This window comes from Pristiophorus japonicus, chromosome 3 (assembly GCF_044704955.1).
Source record: "Pristiophorus japonicus isolate sPriJap1 chromosome 3, sPriJap1.hap1, whole genome shotgun sequence".
Lineage (NCBI taxonomy): Eukaryota > Metazoa > Chordata > Chondrichthyes > Pristiophoridae > Pristiophorus > Pristiophorus japonicus.
This window is the reverse complement of record NC_091979.1, coordinates 117,014,279-117,036,186: the sequence shown is the minus strand read 5'-3', so window position 1 is coordinate 117,036,186 and position 21,908 is coordinate 117,014,279. Positions and strand designations below refer to the sequence as shown.

The window sequence follows — 21,908 nt, the reverse complement described above, 5'->3', positions numbered from 1 at the left end:
CTGTCATACTACTGAATTACAGTTGAGATTTTTTAAACACCATTTCCTTTTCAATAGCTGTAGAACATCCCTGAATGCTAGCCACACTCCACATGACTTTAAAGTGTAAGTTTTAGGCTGCATAGTCCAAGGTTAACAATTGCCCATTTCACAGTAGAAGGTGCACTGGACTGAATGCAGGGTTCCTACTATGCCATGTATCAATTCAAATGCAGAAATATCACACACAGGACCAGACTGCTACATGCTAAACTCATTACAGTATTTGTTTACACTTAAATCATGTGTACATAAGTTTTGAAATTAGGTATTACTATACACAAAACTTACAACTTATATTGATACAGGACATTAACATAGCAAAAAGTCCCACAGTGTTTCACGGTTGGGATTTAGACTGGACATGAGTAGGAGTTAATTTAATTAAGAGGTTTGTTTTAAGGAAACTCTTGAAGGTGGAGGGTGTAGGAAAAGGGTTTCAGAATGTGACAGTCAGATGGCTGAATACTATTCCATGCAGAGGGCAGGAATAATGGATAGTAGATCACAGTTGGAAGAGCAGAGTATATGGGCCAGTATGAACGGCTGGAGAAGGTTGCAGTGGTAGTGGTAAGGCCATGGAAATATTTTAGATGAAGACAAAGATTTTGAAGTCAGTGTGCCAAGTGACGGGGAGCCACTGTAGTTTGTTAGGTAGAAGTAGTGGTCCTGGTAATAGACTAGTTGTGGTGTTTGTAAGTCTGCTTCAGCTTAATGTCAAGTTGGACATTGAGGTTGATTACAATGCAATATTGATCTACAGCTGACATACTCCATTAAAATATCAATTTTCCATGACCACTTTTCCTTGAGGTTAATATATACAGCAAAATTAACTTGTAATTTTTACAAGACTGGACTGAAACTATTTTGTTAATACTATTAAAAGGTAGGGCATGATTCAGAATGCCACATCATGTGCATTTCTCCTCAGACTTTTAGGAAGTTCAAGGCAGTACAACATTAGTACCTCTCGTGGAATTGTATATTACTGATTTTTAAATTTAAAAACTTAGACCAGATATCGCAAGAAAAAAAACGAAATCAGACCAGTGATCTTTAAACTATTCTTCATTTATCTTTGGTTAAGAATGTCAGTAGATCTCGTAATTGCATCATTAAACTCACTGCCAAGAAAATACATAATCTATATAATATGTCTGTGTAACTGATGTTAGAATGTAATTTTTCAACAATAAATTATGTAATGTAAGTGAATGATCGTAGAATAAGTGATGTAAGAATATGTGGCATCATGTAACTCCATATATCTTCAGTTCCTACAGGGACAATTCTAGCATTAGAGTACTGACAAAAGTATTTATATTTTATGTGACACATAGAATGGAGTATGTTCCAATACAGTAACGGTAGGGAGGGATCAGTGGCATCAATAACGGCCAGAACAGTGGGTGAATAGGTTTATTATTGCTGGTGAAACACAAGATATGTTACATCCTTGAAATAACAGCCTTTACATTTATATAGTTATTGTACCAAAACTCTGCTACCTGGATCCCAATTCGCACCAAGTCTCATTCACCCATCACCCCATGCTCGATGACCTACATTAACTCCTGGTCCACCAACACCTCAATTTTAAAATTCTATCCTTGTGTTCAAATTCCTCCATGATCTCTCCTCTCCCTATCTCTGTAACCACCTCCTACTCTCCAAGACATCTACAATCCTCTAACTCTGGCCTCTTGTGAATCCCCCACTTCTTTTGCTCACTATTGACGGCCGTACTTATGGCTGTCTAGACACTCAGCTCTGGAATTCCCTCCCTAAACCTCTGCCTCTCTCCTCCTTTAAGATGCGCCTTAAAACCCACCACTGTCACCTGTCCTAATGTCTCCTTCTTTGGCTTGGTGTCAGTTTTAGTCTGATTTTGCTCCTGTGAAGCAACTTGGGACTTTATTTTAGAAAGAAAGCAAGACTTGCATTTATATATCGCCTTTCATGACCACCGGACGTCTCAACGTGCTTTACAGCCAATGAAGTACTTTTGGAGTGTAGTCACTGTTGTAATGTGGTAACTTTTTACTAAGTTAAAAGTACAATATAAATGCCAGTTGTTGTAGTTCATGATATTGTTTTATTGCCCTTCAAGTTTTTATTTTAATGGTGGCAGGTGGCAGACAGTAAACTTCTGAGACTTCTATGATCAAACTGCATAGTTTGGATTGTAGTTCTGTTTTACTCATGTCTTGAACTGTGGTGCTATTTTGCTGTTTCTGTATACATTATATTGCGTATGGGTGGGTGTAGCTTATGAGAAAATGTAATTGATTTTGGAAATACAAAAGCAAAGCTTGAGTCTTTCATCATGGGAATCCCTAAATTAAATTATTCTCATAATTATTCCAAAATAGCTATTGTTTTTATAACCCTGTTATTGTTTATTGCTATTTTGACAGGTGTGCTCTCTTTTCCAATCCAATGGCTGTTCTCATGACTGACATTGGTTAACTAGGATGCTCCTTCAGTTAATGAGACATGATATTCACAGTGAAAGATTCATTTTTTTTAAATAAATAGTATTAGATCACTGGAAATTAATCTGCAGGTAATTAAGAAATCCTATTACTCTATTATAAGTTCAGGGTTTTACACTTAGAGTAGGGTTAAAATCATTCAGTGGAAGATAGTACCTCCAAGGTCCATTTATGAGGAAGGCTGCAGTTTGATCCTCACTGGAAGATATATTTATGGATTCTGTCACTGAAATTTTAATAGCTTCTGATTTTGTTGAGAAGATATTGTTTGTTTTAAAAAAGCAAGCAAGGCCTTCAGCATATTGATGTGGTGGAATAATATAAAGAGGCACAAGGCTATGGTCAGAGGAACCAAGCTGCTAGATTACAAGTCAACAAGTCAAATTTCCCAATTCCAGGTTATCGGAGATGAGTGATATGAGGCAATCCTTCTTCACAGGAAGGGAGACACACATTGGAAATCAAGTCAACCTGCACCATCTCCAGATATGCCAGGTTATTCAGTATGGCATTGATAGAAGTCAACAGGTGTTGGTGGTGTGTGGTGGCGAAGAAGCTTGGAAATGGGCAAAGCATTACTCACTTAGCCATAAATGCTGCCGAGTTTTTTTTGACTGACAGATTTAAAAATCTATTCAATTTTGGATGGAATATGTGATGCATCTAAAGTATTAGGGTTTGTCAATTCTGTCCCAATAAATAATTGTATTTCTGATTTCTAAAAACTGTATGCTGCTGTGCATATATTTTTAATAAACTTCAATTGTTAAACCTTTTCATGATTTAAAAGTTTATAGTTTTCTATATATATGGTAACCAAAGTATTTAAAAGAGAAGGAATATTTTAATAGAAGGAATATCTCGTTTTTTTCTGGGTGGAGAAGCATTCTCCATCATTATTAGTTTTAAAAACTGAAATATAATTGTAGGAGGGCATGATTTTTTTCTGCATATATCATAGACACCCCATTTTGTTGCCCTCTGAAGCAGCTCCCAGGTGAATTCCAGAAATATGTTACAATGAAGCAAATTGATTTGTCTCCAATTTGTATCTTCTATGGGGAAAACACCTTGTGTCTGGGTTGTGCCTTCCTCACCCCAGCCACTCAACTGATATTGCTAACTTGGTATATGATGATTTACGGGTATAAACACAAAATAGCAGATCTGAATTGGAATAAAAATTGATAAAAACATGTTAACTGAAAAGACATAATTCAATTTTTTGAAAATATTTGTTGGTAGTACACCCCCTCCCTCAAGCTTTTCTTCTCCTTTTAATGTTGAATAGCAAGTTTAAAAAAAATGTTAAACGTTGGAATAGGGAACATTTAGTGATATTGTCAAGATTATAGGGTAGATTTTCAACTTGTTGCCAGGTTTAAAACTGCATTGCGGATTTGGGCCCCTTATGGAAACCACCCAGTTTTCACTTACTTTTTGGAAATTAAAGTCAGGTGAATTCTATGACATGCAGCCAATCTGCAATGGCGACAAGTTGCAAAGTATCCCCCGATGAATCTGTTCAGTGACAGAGATTTCAGCTCATTAATTGGCTTCTATATTTGTTTCATATATTTATTTTGTTTGGTATGAAGCATATTAAATTGGGTCTCTAAAATGGTATTTTTTTTTCATCCTGTAGGATTTTGAAAGGTTATCCAGCATACCTATTGAATACAGAAGATGCCTCCTCCTCCCCCACCTCCTCCTCCTCCTCCTCCAACATTCTCAGTGGTAAGGATGACTGAATGGTGTCAGGTTTCTTATGATGCAAACCCTTTATGATGATAAAACGACATTATGTTGCTAATGTAAAGATGCTGGTATACCAGAGCCTGATTCTTTGGAAAGCAGCCTAATTGCAGCTGCATTTAAGAGCTTTTTTTTACAATGCATAGTGACGCTTTGAGCAGGGCACGTAGATGAAGTTTACTGATAGTGTCATGACAATACCCCCATTAAACTTGTTCTTGGTGCTGGAACAGGGTCTTTACTGGTTCCAAGGAGACTAGCGACCGTTGTATTTATCTTGATGTTGCCATTGATTACATGTGACCAATGCCATCAGTGCCGATAGCCAAACAATAATAAAGATTATATGATCCAATAAGGGTTTATTTTATTTGCTTGGCTTTGTATGGCCCCCACTGTTACGACACTGGCAACCTTCATCCAAGCCAATATGGCTTGATTTTCTAAAAATGTATGCACGTCAATTGTGCCACTCTACATGAAGATTGCCTTTTACAGTGGAGACTAGACTTTGTCATCTTAAAGACTGTGGTGATCACTCCCACCAATGCTATCATGGACAAACTTGTCCGCAGCCGTCACGTTGCTGAGGACATCATGATATCAAAAAACGGCTGAGCGCACTGGATACAGCAAAGGCTATGGCACTTAACAACATTCCAGCTGCTGTGCTGAAGACTTGTGCTCCAGAACTAGCCATTCCTGTAGCCAAGCTGTTCCAGTACTGCTACAACACTGGCATCTACCTGATAGTGTGGAAAATTGCCCAGGTATTTCATGTCCACAAAAGGCAGGACAAATCTAATCCGGTCAGTTATCGCCCCATCAGTCTTCTCTCAATCGTCAGCAAAGTGATGGAAGGTGTTGTCGACAGTGCTATCAAGCGGCACTTACTCTACCTACTCACCGAGATTGGCAGCTAGGAGCCTTAGTAAAATGGAAGTCAATGGGAATCAGGAAAAACTCTCCACTGGCTGGAGTCATACATAGCACAAAGGAAGATGGTTGTTGGAGGTCAATCATCTCAGCCCCTACAGGAGTTCCTCAGGGCAGTGTCCTCCGCCCAATCATCTTCAGCTGCTTCATCAATCTATCATAAGGTCAAAAGTGGGGAGGCTCGCTGATGATTGCAGAGTGTTCGGTTCCATTCACAACTCCTCAGAAAATGAAGCAATCCATGCCTGAATGCAGCAAGACCTGGACGACATTCAGGCTTGGGCTGATAAGTGGCAAGTAACATTCGCACCACCCAAGTGCCAGGCAATGACCATCTCCAATAAGCGAGAGTCTAATCACCTCCTGTTTATATTCAACAATATTACCATCACCGAATCCCCCACCATCAACATCCTTGAGGTCACCATTGACCAGAAACTTAACTGGACCAGCCACGTAAATACTTTGGCAACAAGAGCGGGTCAGAGGCTGGGTATTCTGTGGCTATTGCCTCAACCTCCTGACTCCCCCAAGCCTTTCCAACATCTACAAGTCAGTAATGTGATGGAATACTCTCCACTTGCCTGGAAGAGAGCAGCTCCAGCAACACTGAAGAAGATCAATACCTTCCAAGACAAAGCAAACCCGCTTGATTGTCACCCCATCCACCACTTTCAACATTCACTCCCTCCACCACTGGCTCACCGTGGCTTCAGTGTATACTATCTACAAGATGCACTGCAGTAACTCGCCAAGGCTTCTTCGGCAGCATCTCCCAAACCTGAGACCTCTAACACCTAGAAGGACAACGGCAGCAGGCGCATGGGAATACCATCACCTGTAAGTTCCCCACCAAGTTGCACACCATCCCGACTTTGAAATATCTCGCCATTCCTTCATCGCTGGATCAAAATCCTGGAACTCCCTCCCTACCAGCACTGTGAGAGTACCTTCACTACAAGGACTGCATTGGTTCAAGAAGGTGGCTCAGTACCACCTTCTCAAGGGCAATGAGGGATGGGCAAAAACTGTTAGCCTTGACAGTGATACCCACATCCTGAAATGAATAATAAAAAAAAAATGGGGACAAGGACAAGTAGATTACCCCCAAAAGTTACTCCCTTCACCATCTTACGCAGGTCCCAATCTGGCAGAATTTGGCCACCTCAATCAGTGGTAGTACAACATTGAAGTCCCCCAGAGTACCTTCTGTGCCATTGTTGACCTTCGTGCTTCCTCCAAGTGATGTCTATAGACTACTTCCAAGTGATGCCTATAGACTACTCCCACCAGTGACTTTTTCCCCTTATTATTTCTTATCTCCACCCAAACTGATTCTACGTCTTGATCTTCTGAGCCAATATAATTTCTCACTACTGCACTGATCTCATCCTTTATTAACAGAACTACCCCACTCCTTTTCCTTTCTGCCTATCCTTCCAAAATGTCAAATACCCTTGAATATTCAGTTCCCAGCCTTGCAACCACGTCTCTGTAATGACTATCAGATCATATCCATTTATTTCTATTTGTGCCATCAACTCATCTATCTTGTTTCTCGCCGAGAGTCTCGGCATTGAGATACTTGGATGGGCATGAAGAGGGGGCACCTACATGATGGATACTTTCACTTTCAATACATGATTTGGCATTTAATTAAATATTCTAACCTGCACTTCCTGGTTCAGACTCTGCGTGTCGCAGTACTGATTCTTCAATATGATTGATTTAGGAGAAACACAGTTGCTTGCTCTGTTTACACAGCTTCCAGATTGGATGGTCTCCATCTTAGAAACAAAGCAGTCCATGAGCTCCTCACATTGGTTGGAGGAGACAGGGCAGAGGGTTTTAAGAAGACGGTTAGCAGTAGAGAATAGAAGCCGGGGGTTATCTTTGCATTCCAGAATGATCCAATAGTGAGCAGTTTTGGCAGACGAGAGCAGGATCCGATAATGCTTTATGTGGTCCAGCCAGATCTGGCAGCGCCATATCCGTTCAATTCTGTGTCTCTTGGACTTGAGGGAGTGAAATTGAGGGCAGTACCAGGGGAACGTACAGGGTGAGAGAGAGTAATTGTAGTAATAGGGACTAGAGCATCAAAGGTAGTGGTGAGGGAGTGATTCAGCAGATCAGTAACTGCAGAAATGTCATGGTGAATGGAGGGCCAAAGGCTGGACAATTGAGATTTCGTAAGTGCAGTTGTAAGAGAGTTGAGAGAGAGTTTTTTCCAGAGGCAGACGCAGAAAGAAGTAGGGTTGGAAGGATGAAGGGGAATGTGGGTGGAGAGTGACATGAGGAAGTGGCCAGAGATGGTCTTATCTGCGATTGACACGTTGAGAGTGGCGAGGCCTCGAGTTTTTGTTTCAGCTATCCATTTTGTTTTGTTTGCCCTCTTCAGGGGCTCAATTTTCCCCAGTATTTGCGCCGTTTTTTTGGAGCGGGCTGCTTTTTCTGGCCTAACTTAAAAATCCCCAGTTTCCCCAATCAATTTGCACCAGCGTAACTCAGTTGGTTGCGAATTTTTTAAGTCCGTTTTTTTTTCAGCCAAAGGGGGCGTAACCACCCACCTACGCCACTTCTGGCCATTTAGGGAAGTTTGGCCAGCTGAGAGTTACTCCAGTTCTGATTAGGTCAGCGTATGTGACCTGTCCTGAAAAACCTTCCCTAGAGTTAAGGAAAGCAACACAGCAGATGCCCGGACACACTGAAAGAATTGAAAAACACATAGCAGCAACCCCGCCGGAAGGCTGTCCAGTCACATTCTCGGTCCCCACATACAGGAAATCAGTCCGGTTCCATTCTCAGTCCCCGGTTCACACACACAGTCTGGTCACACAAAATCAGGCGTAACTCTTCAAGTATGCCAAAAAAATGCTTTGGGGAAATTGAGCCCTTGGGTTTCTCCTCTCTACTCCATGTCACACAACTGTGCGGATGTTTTTGCTGTGACCGAGAACGGTTACAATTTTCCCCCATCTCAAAGGAAGTACTGTAGTTGTTCATAGCCGTCCCATCGAGCTACTTATTCTCATCTTTTTAAAAAAATGCTTGTTAATCAATGAATTTACTCTTTGAATAAGAGCTACTTGGGTGCAATAGCAGACGGTATCTGGTGTCTCTGAAATCTTCCTCCAGGACAAGAGCGAGAATACAATTTACTCTCTCTTTTTGTGCTTATCTTTCCCCTACTTGGCACCTGAAAGCATTGTCTCCTACTGGTACCCCATTGGTGCCTTAAATAGGTGGCCCTTCTGCAGGTATCAATCTAGTTGGTTCCTGTTGACAATGAGATATCGCAGCAAGTCTGATCTTTTCCTCACCCAGTGTGCTCACGTGGTCTTTCTACCAGGCATCACAGGAAGGAGTTCACAAACACTGGCTTATTTTTCTTTTCCCATTCCCAGCCCAGGAGCACTCAAGACAGTTGTACCACACCAACTGAGATGAGATGAACCTTCCCAAACTGGGTCGTATACCTTGAACCTTCTGGTCTGTGTTGCTTAGCTACATGTTTTAACCAATTGAGTCATTGGAGGGGCTGCACTCTACACTTTAACCTATGAACAAACACTGACCACTGTAGTACTTGTACCTACAGCTGCCTTCTGCTTTAATAGCAGACCAGTTTGTGAAAGGGGGAAATGCAATAAATATTAAGAATGTAGCAAATATTTAATTTGTAAAAGTATATATTGTATAGCTACACCTTTTGAGCCTAAAAGAAAGCAAGTCTTGGATTAATATAACTCCTTTCATGACCACCGGACGTTTCAAAGCGCTTTACAGTCAATGAAGTACTTTTTGACGTAGTCACTGTTGCAATGTAGGAAACTAGCCGAGACAACGACTACTTAAAATGAAGCAAATTATTGGTGCCAGTGTTGTCACAGATTTACTTTTGTAATCGTCGTACTGAAAATATCAACAGAAACATAGTCTGAGTTAGACTATCGTTCACAGGTGAAAGGGAATTTGAATTAATTAAAAAGATACTACAGCTTTGATAAACCAATTACAGTATCAACTGTAGTGATCCACAGTGAGTGGCAATCCCACGCCTTTGCCCATGGAAAGTCAAGCAAAATGAATTTCCCTCAGGAAGCATTATTGATGTGGCTATGGGGATGAGCCTCCATCTAATGGTGGTATTGTGCAACTGTGGGTATGTCTATGTGCCATTGAATGCTGTTGTCCAAAATAATGTGAGATATGCATCACAAATCTAATGTATTACAGATGTAAGTATCTACTATAGTGCTGTGTGATGATGAATGTTGAAATAATTTTTAAATGTACACCTTTGTTAACCTCCCAATTATACATCTATATCTTATGTAGAATTACATCGAATTTTACAGCACAGAAACGGGCCATTCGGCCCAACTGGTCTTTGCCAGTGTTTATGTTCCACACGACCCTCCTCCGTCCTTACTTCATCTAACCCCATTAACATATCCTTTTATTCCTTTCTCCCTTGTGTACTCATCTAGCTTCTCCTTAACTACATCTATGCTATTTGTGGTATTGGATTCCACATTCTATATCTCTTGGTCTGTCGTATCCAACAAAGACGTTGATGTGCTAATCATCAATGGCATGTGTCTTCAAGTGGCTGTATAGGCCAATTCTGGATGCACATAGTTCGATGTGCCTGATGCTGACAGTACTGCCACCTGATGTCGTCTATCTCTAGTGTCCCGCAGGCATTGACATCGGCTTTCTTCGAAGGTCTGGCAGGCAGTCCTCATGAGGGTTCGCCACTGGATTTTATTAGCTGCTGTATTCTTGAGGTCCTTTGGTCGGATGCCACAGTACTGGAGTTTAGCCTTGATGCAATCTTTGTAGCGCTTGCGGGGGCGCCCCAGTGTCTTCGACCTTCACAGAGCTCGCCGTGAAGAAGCTGATGAGGGATCCTTGACTCATCCATGCGGATGACATGTCCAGCCCACCGGAACTGGGCTCGCATGATCATCACCTCGATGCTAGTTGATTGTGCTTTCTCCAGAACCTCAAAGTTTGACACCCGGTCTTGCCAGCGTATGTGGAGTATAGAACTGAGACTGCACATATGGAAAGCTTCCAACTTTTTGATGTAACGCCTGTAGGGTGTCCAGGTCTCACATCCATAAAGGAGAGATGAGAGAACAACTGCTCTATACACCAAAAATTTAGTTCACAGTCGGATGTGGTGGTGACTCAACACCTTAGTGCGCAAGTGACCAAGTGCCTGGCTGGCTTTACAGATCCTTGCATCAATCTCCTTGTCCAAGGACCCATCACTTGATATGGTGCTGCCAAGGTACTTGAAGCTGTCCACTGACTTTAGTTGTATACTGCCGATGAAGACTGTGGGAGCAGGTGCTGTGGTGCCAGGGGCAGGCTGATAGAGAACCTCTGTTTTACTAAGGCTGATGGTTAGGCCAAACATATTTGCTGAGTATGAATTGTAGGTCGCTCTCTTTGTGTGCCATAAGGGCGCAGTCGTCAGCAAAGAGTGCCTCTAGGATGAGTCGTTTCTGTACTTTGGTCTTTGCAGCAAGGTGGCGGAGGTCGAACAATGAACCATCTAATCAATATTTCAGGTAGACCCCAAACTCCAAGTCTTTTATGGCATAGTTCAAGACGCAGGTAAAGAATAGGTGAACAGAACTGGAGCGAGGACACAACCTTGTTTCACTCCATTTGAGATGGCAAATGGGGCCGTGGTTGTGCCGTCTGAGAGCACTTCACCTGTCATGTTGTCATGAAATAGCTCGATGATGTGGACAAACTTCCTTGGGCACCCAAGTTTTGTCAAGATTGACCACAGCACTGCTCTGTTGACAGTATCAAAGGCCTTGGTGAGGTCAATAAATACAGCGTACAGGTCCATGTTCTGCTCAACGCACTTCTCCTGCACTTGTCTGAGTGCAAAGATCATGTCTGCTGTGCTCCGACCAGGTCGAAAGCCACATTGTGTTTCTGGAAGATTTACTTCTGAGACACTAGCTATGAGTCGGTTCAATACTATGCGGGCGATGATCTTCCCAGCAATGGACAGAAGCGATATTCCCCTGTAGTTGCCACAGTCTGCTTTGTTGCCCTTGTTCTTGTAGAGGGAAACTATCATAGCGTCACGGAAGTCCTGTGGCATGTCTTCATCTTCTCAGATGCTAGTTATTATGTCATGAAAGGCCTCGAGAGTTGCTGGGCCTACTGCCTTGTAGATTTCGGTAGGGATTCCATCCTTTCCTGGAGCCTTTCCAGTACTCATCTGGTTGATGGCTTTCTTTACTTCGTCCATGCTGAGAGGAAGATCAAGATCTTCTTTGATAGGTTGCTGGGGTATGGAGTCAAGTGCTTCTTCGTTCACTGTTGAAGGTCGATTAAGAAGATTACTGAAGTGTTCTCTCCACCTCTCATTTATGCCAGTCCTGTCTTTGATCAAAGTGCTGCCATCTGCTGAAAGGAGTGGAGTAGTGCTGGGTTTTGATGGTCCATAGACTGACTTGATGGCGCTGAAGAACATCTTTGTATTGTGAGTTTCAGCATAATGTTCCACTTCCTCTGCTTTCGTCTGCCACCATTTATCTTGCATCTGGCGAACGTCTCTTTGTGCTTTGCTCTGCATGTGTCTGTAGCGGTCCCTCTTGGAAATTGAGGAAGGTTCATTTTGCCATTCTAGGTATGCTTTTTTCTTTTCATCCAGCGTCTTGCAGATCTCAACGTTGCTTTCATCGAACCAGTCTTGGTGTACCTTCTTTTTAAGTCCAAGAGTTGTCTTTGCTGAGTCTGTCACCATCTGTTTGAGCTTTGTTCACTTCTGAGTGGTGTTGCCGATGAGCGGTCCGTGAGACATCAGCCTGTTATCGAGGTCATCCTGGAACTGCTCATGGTAGCACTGATGTTTCAGCCTAGCTGTGTTAAAGGCACTTCTGCTCGGTTTTGGACGCTTGCGCTGAAGTGGAGCAATGTACAGCTGGAGAGTAGATCTGACTAGACGGTGATTTGTCCAGCATTCTGCTCCCTGCATGGCTCTTGTGATTTTTACATCTTTGATGTCTTGCTGCCTTACAATGACCTGGTCTGTCATGTGCCATTGCTTAGACCTGGGGTGCATCCAAGTTGTTTTGTACTTGTCAGCCTGCCTGAATAGAGTATTTGTGATAGTCAAGTCATTCTCCACGCACATACTCGAGGAGGAGGCCATTACTGTTTAATTTTCCTGTACCATGCTGTCCAATGACTCCCATCCAGTGCTTGCTGTCTTTTCCAACTCGTGCGTTGAAATCACCCAGGATGATCAACTTGTCCTCAGCAGGTGTGGACCTGACCAGTCTGTCTAGATCGTCATAGAACCTCTCTTTCATCTCATCGGGGCTTGGAAGGGTGGGTGCATAAGCACTTATAATGGTGATGTGGCGCTTGGCATTCAGGGGGAAATGCAGTTTCATAAGTCTTGCATTAATCCCTTCAGGCAGATTCAGAAACTGTTGCATAAGAGAAGTCTTCACTGCTATGCCAACTCCGTGGATCCTATTCTCATTCTCTGCCTTGCCTTTCCAATAGAAGGTGTAGCCGCTACCTCGTTCCCTCACGCAGCCCTCCTCTGCAAGTCTTGTCTCACTCAGAGCCGCTATATCGATGTTATAACGCTGCAGCTCTCTTGCAATAAGGGCAGTCCTTCTTTCCGGTCTTGTAGTGTCAGCTCTGTCTAAGTGTGCGAACGTTCCATTGTCCGAGAAGAAGTTTTCTTGTGTTATGAAGTTTTCGACTGTTGCTATATTTTCGACCGCAGAATGGGTTGAACTGCCAGCCGCGGTATACTGGCCAGTTAATGGAAGGGCAGGCAATATTTGGGCCACCTTTTCTAGGCCCCTCCCTTATAATGGGTGAGCAGTGCTGTCCTAAAGAGGGTTGCTCAGTCGCCTGGGGTGCTGCCGGGTTCCTCTGCTGCCCTGGATACAGAGTCAAACGACCACTTGCCCACAGGCCGCCTACGTGCAGGTCTGAGGCTACGACTCCCAGTGATCACCTCCACCTGTCGCTTCGTCCCTCCCCCATCACCGCAGGACTTGGTATGTTGGATGATGGTTAGCGCAAACCTGTGCATCGATGCTTTTAAAACATTCTATATCTACAAGTAGACAAAACAACATTCATATACAGGTGAATGGTGAGGGAATATTCCAGCTGAATGGGATGAAGAGAAGATGAACGATCACCTTTGGACCAGTAATGAACTTGGATTAACTGGAGATTTCTCCCAGTTCATGGTGCTTCTAACAATTAACTACATATGAACCAACACCCAAACTGCATTTATTCTTTTTGTAACGATAGCTGGTGAGTTGTGCTGTTACTTCCTGTTTTTACCACTTCCTGTAACAGAACTGTGGCACAAATCTTCTCATGATGATCATTGCTTCTGCAGAATAATTATGCAATTACATATTGTGATAACGTTACCTGTGGATTTCAACTTGGGTATTATTTAAATGTTGGTGAAACTAGTTACAAATATTGGCACAAGCTCTCGGTGCACATGACTCTTCCAATTTATATAGCTTCATTTCCTATCTCATCAGAAACAACAACAGCTTACGATAGGGGCACTTGGCAATTCACCATTGGTGACACAATGCAACTGAATGTAGCATAATGCACTTGTGAAAATCTCTCTGCTTCACGGCTCTTTCCCCTTCCCAATCACACTGATTTGTTTATTCTACAGGTTTAATATTTAGAACATGTGAGCATTATGACACCAGAGAGCTCATTCTAACTCATTATTTCATGTGATCTGTCTTCAGAGGTGACAGAACACGATCTTCAAATGCTTTGTTAGAATGTATAGCTTATAAAAAATGATGGCAAGAAACAGTCTTATGGCGTGTCAAATATATCGGGCAACGGTAGCAGTGTGACATTCCAGTCTGTTGGTGTTATCCCTGAGTGTGTGTATATATTGTGTGTGTGTGTGTGTGTGAGATCTGCATCTCGGATCTCTCTCCATCTCTCCGAAAGGCACTGCTCAGCACCGAGCTTACGGCTCGCATCCCACCATCGGCAACTAGGCTCATTCAGCAGTGCCTGGTCTCCAGTCGTCTTGGACCCCCTTGCCACTGGACCTGGACCAAGACCACCCCACATTAAAAGAACTCACGCACAGGCATCTTCCACCCTTCAAAATGAAGTTCGGGACCTGGAACGTCGGGACCCTCATGGACAACTCCAACAGCGACAGACCGGAACGTCGCACCGCAATCGTTGCCCAGGAACTCAGACACTTCAATGTCGACATCGCCACCCTAAGTGAGACCCAACGGGCAGGGGAAGGATAGCTCAAAGAACAAGGTGGTGGTGGTTACACCACCTTCTGGAAAGGGGAACCAGAAGAAAAACACTGCCTCCATGGAGTTGGCTTCGCCATCAAGAATGAGCTGATGGGCTGTCCCAGAGACTCCTCCCCCACGGGATAAGTGAATGTCTCATGACTCTTCGGCTCACCCTATCCCGGAACCAGTGCGCCACAGTCATCAGCACGTATGCCCCAACACTCAACGCAACAGATGAGACCAAAGAGGAATTCTACTCCAGCCTCGAACAACCCCTGTCCCGAGTCCCTACGGATAGCAAACTGATCCTTCTTGGTGACTTCAATGCCAGAATCGGTAATGACACAGACCTCTAGGGAGGCGTGATCGGCAAAGGGGGGTAGGGAAAACCAACTCCAGTGATACCCTGCTCCTGAAAAAATGCCTAGAATATGATGTTGTCATCGCCAACATCTTGTTTCGTCGGAGGGACAAGTACAAGGCATCATGGCAACACCCTCGCTCTAAGCACGGGCATCTGCTCCACTACGTCATCATCCGAGCGAGGGACCACAAGGACGTGTGCATCACCCATGCCATGACCGGAGCCGACAACTGCTGGACGGACCACCACCTAATCCGCTCCGTCATTAACATCAATATAGCCCCAAAGCAGTGATGGCAACAGAAACAATGCCGCAGGAAAATCAACGCTGGGGAACTCAAATACCCAGTTAAGAAAGCCCTATACAGCCAGTGCCTCACTGCCAACCTGGTGACACTCGATGACTCTGAGATGCAGAGTGCCCACAGCACTTGGTCTGCCCTCAAGGCCTCCATAACCAGTGCCTGTGAAGAGATGCTCGGTCACTCAACCAGGAAACACCAAGACTGGTTTGACGAGACCGTCCAGGAGCTAATAAGCTGCAAGCGCAAGGCATTTCTGAAATTAAAGCAGCAACCCAATTCTGGAGCAAAAATCATCTCTACAGGCGGCTGAAGGCCGAGGTCCAACAAAAAACCCGTGACCTAAAGAATAGATGGTGGGCGGAGAAAGCACAGGAGATCCAGCAGCTGGCCAACAACCATGACGTACAAAGATTCTTCAGCGCAGTCAAGACTACCTATGACCCAAGGCCCCAACCACTGCTGGCCAAAAACTGAGAGACACTCATTAAAGACACTGAGGCAGTCGGGGCCTGCTGGAACGAACACTTCGAAGATCTCCTTAACCGAGACTCTGCCTTCGACACAAGTGTCCTCGACTCCACCCCGCAGCATGCTGCCTGCCACCATCTCAGCAAAACCCCAGCCCTGCACGAGGTAGAAAAGGCCATCCATCAGCTCAAGAACAACAAGGCATCAGGAGTAGATGGAATCCCCGCCGAGGCACTAAAATATGGTGGAGAAGCAGTATCGACATGAATGCATGACCTCGTCTCTCTTATCTGGAAGGAGAAGAGCATGTCAGGAGATCTCAGAGATGCTGGTATCATGACCATCTTCAAAAAGGAGGATAAGTCCGACTGCAGCAACTACAGAGGAATCTCCCTGCTGTTGGCCACTGGGAAAGTCATCACAAGGTTCCTCCTCAATCGTCGTCTTGCTGTGGCTGAAGAGCTCCTCTGAGTCACAATGCGGATTCCGTCCATTAAGGAGTACAATGGATCTTCACCGCGTGACAACTACAAGAGAAATGCAGGGAACAGCACCAACCCTTGTAAGTGGCCGCCTTTGACATCACAAAGGCCTTTGACACTGTCAACCGTGAGGGACTATGGAGCATCCTCCTTCTTTTCGGCTGCCCTCAAAAGTTTGTCACCATCCTCCGCCTGCTCCACGATGACATGACAGCCATGATCCTGACCAATGGATCCATCACAGACCCAATCCACGTTCGGACCAGGGTCAAGCAGGGCTGTGGCATCGCACTAACCCTCTTCTCGATCTTCCTTGCTGCAATGCTCCATCTCACTATCAACAAGCTCCCCGCTGGAGTGGAACTAAACTATAGAAATGGAAACCTTTGCCACCTCCAGGCTAGATACAAGGTTGTCCCATCCTCTGTCATCGAACTACAGTACGCGGACGACGCTTGCGTCTGCGCACTGAGGCTGAACTCCAAGCTGTCATCAATATCTTCACTGAGGTGTACAAAAGCATGGGCCTTATACTAAACATCCATAAGACAAAGGTCTTCCACCAACCTGACCCTGCCTCACAGCATTGCCCCCCTAGTCATCAAAATCAACAGCATAGCCTTGGACAAGGTGGGCCACTTTCCACACCTCGGGAACCTACTATCAGTAAGGGCAGACATCAATGACTAGGTCCAACACCGCCTCCAGTTTGCCAGCGCAGCCTTTGGTCACCTGAGGAAGAGAATGTTTGAAGACCAGGACCTCCAATCTGGCACCAAGCTTATGGTCTACAGAGCAGTAGTGATACCCGCCCTCCTATATGGCTGAGACAGCAGACATCTCCAAGCGCTGGAGAAGTACCATCAGTGTGCCTCCGCAAGATCCTGCAAATCCACTGGAAGGATAGGCACACCAACATCGGCGTTCTCGCTCAGGCCAACATCCCCAGCATCGCAGCACTGACCATACCCGACCAGCTCCGTTGGACGGGCCACATCGTCTGCATGCCTGACACGAGACTCCCTAAGCAAGCGCTCTACTCGGAACTCCTAAACAGCAAGCAAGCCCCAGGTGGACAGAGGAAGCATTTCAAGGGCACCCTCAAAGCCTCTTTGATGAAGTGCAACATCCCCACCGACACCTGGGAATCCGTGGCCCAAGAATGCCCTAAGTGGAGGAAGAGCATCCGGGAGGCGCTGAGCACCTCAAGTCCCATCGCCGAGAGCATGCAGAAAGCAAGCGCAGACAGCGGAAGGAGCATGTGGCAAACCAGGCTCCCCACCCACTCTTTCTTCCATCATGGTCTGCCTCACCTGTTGCGGAGACTGTAATTCCCGCATTGGACATTGTACAAACACCTGAGACCTCACTTTTAGAGTGGAAGCAAGTCTTCCTCAATTTCGAGGGACTGCCTATGATGATGATGATGTGTATGTGTGTGTGTATGTATATGAAATGTGTTACATAAGAACATAAGAAATAGGAACAGTAGTAGGCCATACGGCCCCTCGAGCTTGCTCCGCCATTCAATAAGATCATGGTTGATCTGATCATGGACTCAGCTCCACTTCCCTGCCCGCTCCCCATAACCCCTTATTCCCTTATCGTTTAAGAAACTGTCTATTTCTGTCTTAAATTTATTCAATGTCCCAGCTTTCACAGCCCTCTGAGGCAGCGAATTCCACAGATTTACAATCTTCTGAGAAGAAGTTTCTCCTCGTCTTTGTTTTAAATGGGCAGCCCCTTATTCTAAGATCGTGCCCTCTAGTTCTAGTCTCTCCCATCAGTGGGAACATCCTCTCAGTATCCACCTTGTCAAGCCCCCTCATAATCTTCTACGTTTCGACAAGATCACCTCTCATTCTTTTGAATTCCAATGAGTAGAGGCCCAATCTACTCAACCTTTCCTCATAAGTCAACCCCCTCATCCCTGGAATCAACCTAGTGAACCTTCTCTGAACTGCTTCCAAAGCAAGTATATCCTTTCGTAAATATGGAAACCAAAACTGCATGCAGTATTCCAGGTGTGGCCTCACCAATGTTTTATATAGCTGCAGTAAGATTTCCCTGCTTTTATACTCCATCCCCTTTGCAATAAAGGCCAAGATATCATTGGCCTTCCTGATCACTTGCTGTACCTGCATACTCTCCTTTTGTGTTTCATGCACAAATATCTCCAGGTCCCGCTGTACTGTCGCACTTTGCAATCTTTCTCCATTTAAATAATAACTTGCTCTTTGATTTTTTTTCTGCCGAAGTGCATGACCTCACACTTTCCAACATTATACTCCATCTGTCAAATTTTTGCCCACTCACTGAGCCTGTCTATGTCCTTTTGCAGACTTTTTGTGTCCTCCTCACACACTGCTTTTCCTCCCATCTTTGTATTGTCAGCAAACTTGGCTACGTTACACTCAGTCCCTTCTTCCAACTCGTTAATATAGATTGTAAATAGTTGGGGTCCCAGCACTGATCCCTGCGGCACCCCACTACTTACTGGTTGCCAACCCGAGAATGAACCATTTATCCTCACTCTGTTAGTTAGCCAATCCTCTATCCATGCTAATATATTACCCCCAACCCCGTGAACTTTTATCTTGTGCAGTAACCTTTTATGTGGCACCTTGTCAAATGCCTTCTGGAAGTCCAAATACACCACATCCACTGGTTCCCCTTTATCCACCCTGTTCGTTACATCCTCAAAGAACTCCAGCAAATTTGTCAAACATGGCTCCCCCTTCATAAATCCATGCTGACTCTGCCTGACCGAATTTTGCTTTTCTAAATGTCCTGCTACTGCTTCTTTAATAATGGACTCCAATATTTTCCCAACCACAAATGTTAGGCAAACTGGTCTATAGTTTCCTGCTTTTTGTCTGCCGCCTTTTTTGAATAGGGGCTTTACATTTGCAGTTTTCCAATCTGCTGGGACCTCCCCAGAATCCATGGAATTATGGTGAATTACAACCAATGCATCCACTATTCCTGCCGTTACTTCTCTTAATACCCTAGGATGCAAGCCATCAGGTCCAGGGGATATTCTGCCTTTAATCCCATTATCTTACTGAGTACCACATCCATTGTGATTGTGTTAAGTTCCTTCCCCCCCCCCCCCCAAAGCCCCTAGACTATCCACTGTCGGAATATTGTTAGTGTCCTCTACCGTAAAGACTGATACAAAATATTCAGAGTTTCTGCCATCTCCATGTTCCCCATTACTAATTCCCCGGTCTCGTCCTCTAAGAGACCAACATTTACTTTAGCCACTCTTTTCTTTTTTATATACCGATAGAAACTCTTGCTGTCTGTTTTTATATTTTGCGCTAGTTTACTTTCATAGTCTATCTTCCCTTTCTTAATCATTTTTTTAGTTGTTCTGTGCTGGCTTTTAAAAGCTTCCTAGTCTTCTGTCCTCCCACTAGTTTTGGCCACTTTGTATGCCCTTGTTTTTAATTGGATACCATCCTTTATTTCTTTAGTTAGCCATGGATGGCCATCTTTTCTCTTACATCCTTTCCTCTTCACTGGAATATATTTTTCTTGCGAGATGTGAAATATCTCTTAAATGTGCACCACTGTTCATCAACCGTCCTACACTTTAATCTATTTTCCCAGTCCACTTTAGCCAACTCTGCCCTCATACCTTCATAGTCTCCTTTGTTTAAGCTTAGTACGCTGGTCAGAGATCCAACTTTCTCACCCTCCATCTGAATTTAAATCATGCTATGATCACTTATTCTGAGGGGATCCTTTACTAGGAGATTGTTTATTAATCCTGTCTCATTACACAGGACCAGATCTAAGATAGCCTGCCCCCTGGGAGAAGGTGTGTTCACATTGGTCTAACAGTGGGAATCCTGAGGCTGGAAGTTGGGCATAGAGGTTGATGCATGATTTGATTTAAATGGAGATGGATCATATTGGCGCAGACTTGATGGGCTGAATGGCCTCCTTCTGTGCTGTACTATTCTATGATATTGGCGTTTTGAATATGAAGTTGGATATGTGATGGGTGGAAGGGCAAACTTGGGGAGTTTGGATTGAGTAGTGGGGGAGTATAATATTTTAGGGGGAAGGAAGTGGAAAGAATGGTGCTCGGGAGAGGTTAGTTAGTGAGTGAATGGGAACAGATTGTTAGAACTAAGTAGATAGTAAAGCGGAAGTTCGGGTTGAATGATCGCAAATGGTGACAGGTTAGTGTACAAAGCAACAGGAAAGTTGGTGGTGAGTGGTGAACACGAAAGAAATTGGTGGAGTAAAGTGCGAATGGGAAAGAGGGAGTTAGGGTGTTGATGAAGGAGAGAATGGGGAGGACAAAGATAGCTCTCCAGTGGTGGTGCACACACAAATACAGATAGAGGATAATATATATTGTGTCTATTTCACCCTTCCTGTTTGTGACTCTTGCAATTTCATGATTTTATCACATCTGAAAGTCACAACTAATGGAATGTATGGAATTACTGTTAAAATGTAAGGGTTAAGTGGGTTGGATGAGGGGGAACGGATGGTGGTGTGCAGAGAGTGGAACATGGTGCAGGGGTGAGAGGCATCAGAGTGGATAGAAAGTGAGAGGAATGGAGGTGAGGCTAAAGGATATGGTGGATATTGGGTCTGTCTCTCATCTCTTAGACTTTTTTCTCCTTTTCTCTTCAGTTTTTTTCTCTTTGCCTCTTTGCTTCTGCCTATCCATTCTTCTCTTTCCTTTCAGATAATAACAGCGCATTGCATGTTGTGGTGGGAAGGATGCCACCGTGGGCTGTAACTCGCATTTTCTGATGGTGGGTGTGAGGAAAGTGTGACCTGCAGCCCTCGGTGAATCTTGTACCATCTGGTTCTTCTTATTTTGTCTTCCCCCTAATACGGCCACGTTAGCCTATTATGCTTACTTGTAATGCATGTTTCCCCTTGAAGTCAGCAGATGGTGCTCTAATAGCAATTGTAATACCACCAGGTGGTGCTGTTGAGCTTGCCAGTCCCCTGCCACAGCACCTTTTCTGCAGCCTTTAATGTTTCTTATTCTAAGGAAGCCCACTGTGACTGGACCTCAGGGCCCACTCCTCTTGGCCAAATACTCTCTTCAGGCCCCGCTTGACCCAAACAACTTTGCTACCTGACTTGCTATCCAGTATTCTTTTTAATTCTTCCCAGCCTCAAGGAAATCCCACTGGTACCCGCAATGTAGACAATGTCTCGGCAGCCATTTCCACTCTCAAAGGGTCCTATTTTTGAGGATCTCCACTGCTGCCTGACTTGTTGGCAGGTCTTGTTGGCTGCAGGACAAAAGACCCAACCACAGCTGTCAGCTGTGGCTTAGTGGGTAGCACTCTTGCCTCTGAGTCAGAAGGTTGTGGGTTCAAGTCCCACTCCAGGGACTTGAGCACCAAAATCTAGGCTGACACTTCAGTGCGTACTAGGGAGTGCTGCACTGTCTTTCAGATGAGACATTAAATCGAAGCCCTGTCTGTTTTCACGAGTGGATGTAAAAGATCCCACGGCACTATTTCAAAGAAGATCATCATCATAGGCAATCCCTCGGAATCGAGGAAGACTTGCTTCCATTCCTGAAATGAGTTATTTGGTGGCTGAACAGTCCAATACGAGAGCCACAGACTCTGTCATAGGTGGGACAGATACCCGTTGAGGGTAAGGGAGGGGGGGGGACTGGTTTGCTGCACGCTCTTTCCGCTGCCTGTGCTTGATTTCTGCATGCTCTCGCCGTTGAGACTCGATGTGCTCAGCGC

At 44.5% G+C, this 21,908-nt stretch overlaps 1 protein-coding gene across 6 annotated transcripts in view; it reads left to right on the top strand.

Annotated features, from left to right (window-relative positions):
• The window catches only part of wipf1b (WAS/WASL interacting protein family, member 1b), a 181,619-nt gene that overhangs the window by 136,474 nt on the left and 23,237 nt on the right, over positions 1–21,908 (top strand). For all 6 annotated transcript variants that reach the window (XM_070874708.1, XM_070874710.1, XM_070874712.1 and 3 more), the window contains one exon: positions 4,183–4,274. In XM_070874708.1, the coding sequence (XP_070730809.1) occupies positions 4,224–4,274 (51 nt within the window). In that variant the 5' untranslated portion in view covers positions 4,183–4,223. The remainder of the gene's footprint in view (positions 1–4,182; positions 4,275–21,908) is intronic.